This window comes from Mangifera indica, chromosome 11 (assembly GCF_011075055.1).
Source record: "Mangifera indica cultivar Alphonso chromosome 11, CATAS_Mindica_2.1, whole genome shotgun sequence".
Taxonomy (NCBI): Eukaryota; Viridiplantae; Streptophyta; class Magnoliopsida; order Sapindales; family Anacardiaceae; genus Mangifera; species Mangifera indica.
Genome location: NC_058147.1, coordinates 1,963,647 through 1,972,375, shown reverse-complemented (window position 1 = coordinate 1,972,375; position 8,729 = coordinate 1,963,647). Strand labels below are relative to the sequence as shown.

Below are 8,729 nucleotides of genomic sequence, written 5' to 3'. Positions count from 1 at the left end.
TTTGAAAGTTTAGTTTAGCTCAAATTGCTCGTCAAACTTACACGTTAAAAGTTTTGATACAAAATAATATCGTTTTAATAATATCATTTTAATAATAAATTAATTAAAACTGGAGTTCGAATTGAACTCCAATCGAACTTAAACTCAAAACGAATCGAACTCAAACTTATTTATAGTGAATTTGACGTGTGAACTTGAGTTCCGCTCGAATCCAGCCTTATCTTCCGTTTAATATTATCTTTGACTTGGACTGACTATTATACACTGGATTGGGTTAGAGGCAATCCATGTTGAGATTCATTTTAGTTCACATACAGCTCTAAATATCTCAAGTCACAAAGGGTTGTGAGTTTTCAAGTCAACATGTAACTCTTATTGTCAATTTAAACGCATTTAGTCGTGTACACAGCGTCTTTAATGGGGAGTGCGTCAAAGAAGTGAAAGCTTTTTTTTTTTTTTAATTTTTTAAATTTCTAATTGTCGCCGTGATTTACGCTAGAAATTTAAAGAATGGCTCTACTTTTACGGTTTTACCTTACTTTCTATACAGTGTGAACTCTGGCTTTTACATTCACGCGTAAGCTAAAATGGATGCCACTCAGCTTCCCTGCTGAATTCTGTATAGGCTAGAGTTCTAAATTTGCCGCAAGGGGGCAGTTTTTTCCTCCTCAAATTCACTTATTGATTGAAGCTAAAAACGGAAAATGATGCAGACAGTCTGCCATAAAAAGGTAGAAAAATACAGTCCATTAACTTGTGTTGTAATGTACACGGTATAGATAATAATCACACAGTTTTCGAAACCCTTTCACTAATTTTGGTAAATCTGTAAATCCTGTATTCTGTTCTTTCAAATAGGAGAATCTACAAGTTACTGTTATATAACAGGTATAGGGACGGCCTTAAACTCATACTTTTGGTGCAGTTAAGCCACATAAGGAAGGCCAGTTTGGGCTTTTAACTACACCGAATTGAGTGGACATGGCACTGTCAACAACTATATTTACTTATTTTTAGTGAAACCACAGCCATATATAAGCAGCTACAATATCATACAATCTTTGTTCAAAAACTGAGAAGACAAAATGAAGCACTGGAGTCTGTTGGTTTTCTTCATCTTTTTGTTGATCCAGGAGGAGGGGATACTCGTTCAAGTGAAAGCAGAAGATGGGTTCATCAGAACAAACGGAGTGCACTTGATGTTGAATGGAAGCCCATTTTATGCAAATGGATTTAATGCCTATTGGCTCATGAACCTTGGAGCTAATCCATATCTTAAAAGCAAAGTTTCATCTGTATTTCAACAAGCTAGGGATCATGGCCTCTCAATGGCAAGAACCTGGGCTTTCAGTGATGGTGGTGATAGCCCTCTACAGTATTCTCCGGGTTCATATAATGAACAAATGTTCCAGGTAACAACTCTATATCTCTGTTATCTTTTTCCTATTATGTTTTTAACCCAGGACACCATTTATGGTGTAATTTTTTTCTTTTGTTTGGTTTTATTTTCTTAATGGTTTCGGTTTTCACTCTGGTTCAAAGGGACTGGATTTTGTCATATCAGAAGCTCAAAAACATGGTATTAAGTTAGTGTTGAGTTTGGTGAATAACTACGACCAATTTGGGGGCAAGAAACAGTATGTGAACTGGGCAAGAAGCCAGGGGCAATCTATTTCATCTGATGATGACTTCTTTACAAACTCTGTCGTGAAGCAATTCTACAAGAATCATATCAAGGTGAGCCATTCTTGATACCATCTCTAAGCATCATTAATCTTGTTATTGCAATCTTTCTGAGAAGCCTTCCATCCGGGGTGATAAGTTTTTCCATTACTTAGCAAGTTCACAAAGGGTAGATAAACCTTTGCAGAATCAATTATAGAATTGTATTTAGATATTTCAGGATAGTTTAATGTGAAGAATTGGATTTGGTAGTTTATTTTCCATTGTTGAATCAATTGATAAAGTTTCTTAATTTTTGTGCTAGGCTGTCCTCACAAGAAGAAATACTGTGACTGGAGTTGTTTACAAGGATGAGCCAACAATAATGGCCTGGGAGCTTATGAATGAGCCAAGATGCAAAGCAGATCTATCAGGAAAGACCATGCAGGTCACCGGAGAAATCTCCCCATCTCTTTTAATTCTGTGCTTAATACTCTATATTGATATTTTTTGCAATGCTACGTCATTTTTTGCATTTGTGTAAGACTTTATTTCTTGAACTAAATTTCTTAATATTAATGTCACCTAACTCTGTTAACCAGTGGCTGCTCATAAAAGTGGAGTAGGTTTTAGCTGTAAAATTATCGGGAGAAAAGTTGTAGCAAGTATACTTTGGTCACCTATAAAAGTAAGAATTGACTTGTACACAGAGGAGGGCATTTAATTTCTTTACTAGTATTTTATCTGCCTCACAACTTAGGCTGGCCGATTAGTAAGAAGAGTCTCTATATCAGAAAAAATTTGGTTATGAAATTGATGGCTCACTCGTGAAGACAATCTAATACAGTGAAGGCAACCGAACGAAAAAGAAAATCAAAACAAAAACTCTTTTGAGTTTATTTATATTTGTATCTTTTTACAGGACTGGATTACCGAGATGGCTTCTTACTTGAAATCTGTTGATGGAAATCACTTGCTAGAAGTTGGTTTGGAAGGTTTCTATGGACCATCATCATCTGAGAAGCAGCAATACAATCCAAATTTTCAAGTGGGAACTGATTTCATTACTAATAATCAAATCCCTGGCATTGACTTTGCTACAGTTCACTCTTATCCTGACCAATGGTAGTTTATCAGTACAAAGTTATATTTTTATAAATAGAAATACATAGATGATATCCCTTTCTTAGAAATGAGTCAATTTTTCATGGACAGGCTGCCCAACTCAAGTGAAGAAAGCCAGCTTTCATTTCTGAACGATTGGCTGAACATTCATATCCAAGATGCACAGAACATTCTTCAGAAGCCAATTATCTTGGCAGAGTTTGGAAAATCTTTGAGAACTTCTAGTGTCAGCCAAAGGGACCAGATTTTTAATATAGTTTACTCGGCGACTTATTATTCTGCTAGGGGTGGAGGTGCGGCTGCTGGTAGCATGTTCTGGCAACTTTTAACCGAAGGAATGGACTCTTATGGAGATGGGTATGAGGTGATCTTCAGCAAGAACCCATCAACAGAAGGCATCATCTTTGATCAATCTCAAAAGCTGAACAAGATTCGAAAGATGTTCGCGAGGCTGAGAAACATTGAGAAGTGGAAGAGAGCCAGGAATGCTGGAAGGGCTGGGAAGGGTGGCAGAAATAACAGAAACTGAGAAATTGAGAGACAGTAGTGAAGATAGCGTATAGTGGTAAAATCATATTAAAATGTTTAAGGATTCCTTGTATGTTACTGTATATTTGACTTAACAGAGGGAAATTCTCATTAAGAAATGGAAAACTATTACTTAATCTAAGCAAAAGTATGGCCTGAAAGAGTTCTGTGATTTATTAATGGTCTTGTGAGTCACAACTTGCAATTTACATACATAAACGTGAGTACTACTTTTTCACTGTAAACTTGTGAAGGACAGCAGGCCAAATCCTCTCAGTTACCATTGCGAACTTGGTCAGCAGTGGCAGCTCTAGGAAGCCTTCACAGATTCTAAATAACTGTTCCATCATTGATTGTTGCATTCTTCAGAATGACTGTAATCCCAGACCTTATGTAAAATCCTTCTTTTGGTCTCTCGGCTTCCTCAACACCCTAAGAAGTTAAAGCATTTTGTTGAAAAGTTAAGGATATTATAGTCAACCAAGATTTAAAACACTACTATCTTGTAATTTGGATGGTTAAGAGTTCTCTTATAAGACTCAGCAGAGAAATGTGCACTTACATCAGCATTTGCAATAATGACATTTTTTCCAATCTTGGCATTCTTGTCTATGATGCAATTCCTTCAAAATGAAAAAGAAACATATATATATATATATATGAAAATATGAATAATACCAAATTTATGAGGTATCAATAACCATATAATATGACCCCTAGTCCATTTCTGGATTTGTTGTGTGATTGCAGAGGGAGAAATAGAGAAAGAGGGAGGTAGGCTTAATCAAATACTAACTTGATTTTAGTATTCTGCCCAACACCAATCGGAACCTTTCCTTCCGCAAGCAGAGATGCAATTTCAGATTCAGTTTGGTAGAAGTCTGCACCCATCATCATAGTTTTCTGGACAGACACATATTCCATGAAAGAGTACCAGTTAGATGTCTATTCCAAAATGGTAATGCAACAGCCATGTTTGCAGCAAAATTAACTGTAATGTAGTCTAGAATTCTGCTAGTGGCCTTGAATATAGTACAAAGGAGGTTAGCCTATAACATAAAAAATAAATTATAGCTCACCTGAAGCTCAACTCCAGTCTCTAAACGTGAGCGCACACCCACTATGGAGTGCTGCACACTGCACTCTCGCAAGAAGCAACCATGTGAAATTATAGCATCCAAAATCTGCAACAGGCAACTGAACTATAAGATGCAATAACCAAACGAAACGTCATGGTATAAAGTTCAAAATCATACCCTGCATTTATCAACTTTTGTTGGTGGTAAAAATCGAGGAGAAGTGTAGAAAGGCGTCTTGGGGTCATAAAATTCGAACTTGGGGGGCTGCAAAAGGAAGCTATGTGATTAGTTCAAAGAATCATGCATGACTCTGCTGAAAGTAAAATAAAGTTTCTGTTGGAAGAGGGCTACTACCCTTTTTCTAGCTCCCTGAAACTTTCTGATATAATATTTCAAAGTGAACCAAATAAGAAAAAGATAATCTATTTTACTGGCATAATTGAGTAATCTAATGATTTTCATATTTGTTAGCTGGCTTAAAAAGTTTTCCCCCATTTGCAGAACTTTATAGTTATCACATGTTTCTTGATAATTTTATAACACGAAGTTACTTCATGTGGCTGAATATGGATTTGCTTGTGTTAAAAGATTTAGCCTGTGGAAAGAATCAGTAGTTCATAGAAAGTTTTTAGTCAAAGTTATATCAACCTGTTCTGTGAGGGCCAAGTTGGCATAAAAAAAGGACTCAATAGTTCCAATGTCTTCCCAGTAGTCATTGAATAAATATGCCTGGCAATGTAAAACACTCCTAAATCTCAGCAGCTTGATCACCATATTAAAGCATAGCTCACAAACAATATAGACACTATGGAATAAAAATAAAATGATTGAAGAGTTCCAATTTGGAGAGTATCACACCTGGACATTATGGTGCTTAACAGCAGATGGAATTATCTCAGAGCCAAAGTCATTGCATGTGGGGTAGCTACATTTGAGAAGCTTTAGTAGGACATCAGTTCTAAACACATAAACACCCATTGATGCAATGTATGGTAATTTGACAGCTTCTTGCATGGACAACCCAAGGAGAGTGGTATCAACTTGCTGCAGTCAAACGTGCAATAACAAGAACCAAGATTAGACAGGAAGCAATAGATGATGGATCTTTATAGCATCTGGAAAAGAAGAATACTGAGCAAGAGCGAGTGAAGAAAGTCTTGATCAACCAATGACATGATATCTTTTAATTACCATTGCTTTCAGGTCAGGACCCTTAGGTTTCTCTGAGAATTGTATGATTCGCCCTGTGCTGTCAACCTTCATCAGTCCGTAATCAGATGCCCGGCTGCAAGACAATAAGATTGAGATGGACTAAAAATCTTGCAGTAAAGCATCTATCTATACTTTTATGGAACTAATAGTAGAAACAACTTTTCAACAAGAAAGAACAACTTCATCTTAGCTAAAGAAGTCAGAAAGATCAGTGATATCCGTACAACAATTATAACTATTGAATGTTTCTATAGGATCACAGGATGGCAATTAATCAATTAAGACACACCTGTCATCCATTGGCACACAAGATACAGTAATATCAGCACCACTATCAATATGCTTCTGCAAGCAAAAATGTGGTTGATCAGCAGGCTTTCCTTGTTTTCAAATTCCAAATTATAAATAATGGTATAGGGTGCAATACTCTTATCTGCAAGACTTTAAATGAGTACCTGCAGAAAATCTCTATAGTCCATCCTATAAAGATGATCACCAGATAAGATCAGTATGTGCTCCACATTCTTATTCTTGGTATCCTGCATGAATCAGAAAATACCCATTTAGTCCCCTTAACCCAGAATTCCAATGTGAATTATAAATTCTAAACACCCACCTCAAATAACCATACGAATTGCCTCACAGCATCTGCTGTTCCTTGGAACCACTTCTTCCCTGCTTCTCCAGGTGTTTGAGTGGCAGCTAGAACCTGCTCATCAAACATAATTGGTTCATGAAGGATTTTTAAGAATAGAATAATTAAGAAAATACCATGTTTAAATTATGAGGATAACTTTATACTAATTTTAGAATCATTTTACAACCAATATACAAATTTCAGATTGCTTTAGAGTATAGCTATAAATAGGGAATAGAAATTGGGTAAAATGTTGGAAACATCAAATTATTAATATGCTCTTCAACCAAAATTATCTTACCTCCACAAACCCATCTCCAAAATTCACACCATTTCCAAAATTATAAGTCCGGGCTAAGTGCCGATTGAGGGAAAAGGAGTTAAACTGTGTCATAATAAAAATCTTTTTTATGCCACTGTTAATGCAGTTACTCATTGGGATGTCTATTAACCTGTAACATCCTCCAATTGGAACCTGCACATCAAATCAAATCGTTACAAAATTCAAATCAAAACTTACAAAAATGATCCAACTGGCTACGTACCAATTACCAGAGGATTAAAGTTTAGATATAACTGAATGCAGATGAAAACATGTTTCAGTAAAGTTTTACCGCTGGCTTAGCCCTTTTTCCAGTAAGAGGAAACAAACGTGTCCCTGCACCTCCACCCAAAATGATCGAAGCCACCTTCTTTGGATCTGCTTCTTGAGTCTGAAACTGCGGAGCCCCAAAAGACTGAAACCAAAATTCAAATACAATGGTAAGCACCATTTCAAGAGGACAAGAAAATAAATGAATAGGTGCAATCTTTCTATTTATTCTATACTGCACATCCATCTGTTAAAAGAAAATTTTTATTAGTGAAGTTTACAAGTGCATCACAATATATGCACTTACCATCCTCTCCTTGTCAATATCAGGTGTGAGAAGAGAGTAAGCAACCCCAGGCTTACTAGCCTCTTTAACCAGCTTTTCTGTTTTCAAGCTCTTCCATAAATGACAACTCAATACCCTGCCATTAAGACTCCCCTTCACACTTTCTCCCCAAATCCCACTACTTCCTTTACTAACAATAGGATGAGCATTTGCCTTTAATGCAACACAGCAGGAATCCATCAGATTTAAAAAGAAAAAAAAATTAGACAATTGAGATGTTCTGTGAATATTCTACCGGGGAAGAGAATCTAGAATATGAAATTAAAGGAATCTGGAATCTTATATAATCAATGGCATGATGACCCCATGAAAAAAAAGTAAAAATTACTCTGTAAATGGTCCCAAAATTTTCACAAACACAAACTACACAAATGTAGCTGAAACACTGATCACATTAACGCCGAGATCACTGATCTGTTTACACAGTAGAATCAGAAGCACTCAGATTTAAATACTAGAAATAATATAAAACACTAGGAATAGTAATACACTGCTTGGATCCCCGAGATTTTACAAACTAAAAAACAAAAACAGAGAAAAAAAAAAAAGAAATGGGCAGTGATTAGTGGCCGTGCTGGTTATGGCTGAGAAGAGAAAGTGAAGAAATATTAAATGGTTAAAAAAAGGGTAATGTGAATCGGTTTGGTTTATTGGCATGTGAGCCGTCACGAGAAACAGAGCGATCTTGTATTGATTTAATAGTAATATTTGAAGATATGCTGCTGTTTATTCCGCCTTCAGTGTGCAGTCAGTCGCTACAGAATTTTATGGCATTTGAACGAGTCCAATCCATTCCAAACTCAAATACAAATAATATTTTTGAGTCTTTAATAAAAATCATATTTTTCCCTCATTTAATAATTTTTGATTGATCATAATACATCGCAATCTCCATTAAAAGCAAGTTAACGTTATTCACATGATGAAATTTGTATTAACAAGCGATTGCCACGTTACTCTGCAGTTCATAAATTTCGTCTTCTAAAATGAGGACCTCCGATACAGGTGGGCGATGGTGAACCACAAACGAACATCGTATACGTGATATTTTTCAGAGAAAACATACTGATATCTCACCACGCGGCTGTCAGTGTCACCGGCTTTTGTCTCCATCGCTGAGGTCATATGACAGTATAATCAGCTTTCTTTGTTTACGTCGAGTTGACTGAAAACCCAAATGGGATGTCATCAGCCGTCAATGCCACTTGGAAGATAGTGGTTATCTTCTTTTCAAACCGTGTATACACACACACATATATATATATATATATATATATATATATATATATATATATATATATATATATATATATATATTCATTGTAAATATTAAACAAAAATATTATTACAATAAACTTTTTTTAAATACTTTAGTTAATACAACTTATATAAGGACTCGTAAAGAAAAAAAAATTCTAATATATTTTTTTAAGTAAAAAGAATTTTTGTAGTGTAAAAAAATTAAAAATAAGGTGATTCTTTAATTTAAAAAATAATTAAAACAGATATTTATGATTGAACAACAAAACTTACGAGAAAAATTTAGAT

General features: G+C 35.4%; 2 protein-coding genes across 3 annotated transcripts; one reads left to right on the top strand and one right to left on the bottom strand.

The window, feature by feature from the left end:
• Positions 1-973: 973 nt before the first annotated feature.
• Positions 974-3,495, top strand: LOC123229512 (mannan endo-1,4-beta-mannosidase 7-like). Its single transcript, XM_044655372.1, has 5 exons — positions 974-1,412; positions 1,543-1,737; positions 1,988-2,110; positions 2,585-2,787; positions 2,878-3,495. Exons 1-5 carry the CDS (start codon positions 1,086-1,088, stop codon positions 3,314-3,316), a joined length of 1,287 nt encoding a protein of 428 aa, XP_044511307.1. The 5' UTR covers positions 974-1,085; the 3' UTR covers positions 3,317-3,495.
• Positions 3,467-7,996, bottom strand: LOC123229511 (glucose-1-phosphate adenylyltransferase large subunit 1-like). Of its 2 annotated transcripts, XM_044655370.1 has the most exons (14): positions 7,143-7,994; positions 6,858-6,980; positions 6,545-6,718; positions 6,223-6,315; positions 6,062-6,145; positions 5,896-5,951; positions 5,586-5,679; positions 5,253-5,438; positions 5,043-5,123; positions 4,572-4,658; positions 4,395-4,499; positions 4,112-4,218; positions 3,878-3,938; positions 3,467-3,747 (listed from the first exon to the last, which is right to left on the bottom strand). In XM_044655370.1, exons 1-14 carry the CDS (start codon positions 7,359-7,361, stop codon positions 3,646-3,648), a joined length of 1,572 nt encoding a protein of 523 aa, XP_044511305.1. In that variant the 5' UTR covers positions 7,362-7,994; the 3' UTR covers positions 3,467-3,645. The 2 variants fall into 2 exon arrangements, with proteins under 2 accessions (XP_044511305.1, XP_044511306.1); XM_044655371.1 differs by lacking the exon at positions 5,043-5,123 and having other exon boundaries at positions 7,143-7,996.
• Between the last annotated feature and the right edge of the window lie 733 nt (positions 7,997-8,729).

What these genes read in the sequence shown, in the direction of transcription:
- LOC123229512 (XM_044655372.1), top strand. Translation starts at nt 1,086, where the DNA reads ATGAAGCACTGGAGTCTGTTGGTTTTCTTCATCTTTTTGTTGATCCAG. An exon ending in ATAATGAACAAATGTTCCAG is followed by an intron (nt 1,413 to 1,542) that starts GTAACAACTCTA and finishes TCTGGTTCAAAG; the next exon opens with GGACTGGATTTTGTCATATC. An exon ending in TATCAGGAAAGACCATGCAG is followed by an intron (nt 2,111 to 2,584) that starts GTCACCGGAGAA and finishes ATCTTTTTACAG; the next exon opens with GACTGGATTACCGAGATGGC.
- LOC123229511 (XM_044655370.1), bottom strand. Translation starts at nt 7,361, where the DNA reads ATGGATTCCTGCTGTGTTGCATTAAAGGCAAATGCTCATCCTATTGTT. An exon ending in ACTATAGAGATTTTCTGCAG is followed by an intron (nt 5,952 to 6,061) that starts GTACTCATTTAA and finishes TTTTGCTTGCAG; the next exon opens with AAGCATATTGATAGTGGTGC. An exon ending in TCATTATTGCAAATGCTGAT is followed by an intron (nt 3,748 to 3,877) that starts GTAAGTGCACAT and finishes TTAACTTCTTAG; the next exon opens with GGTGTTGAGGAAGCCGAGAG.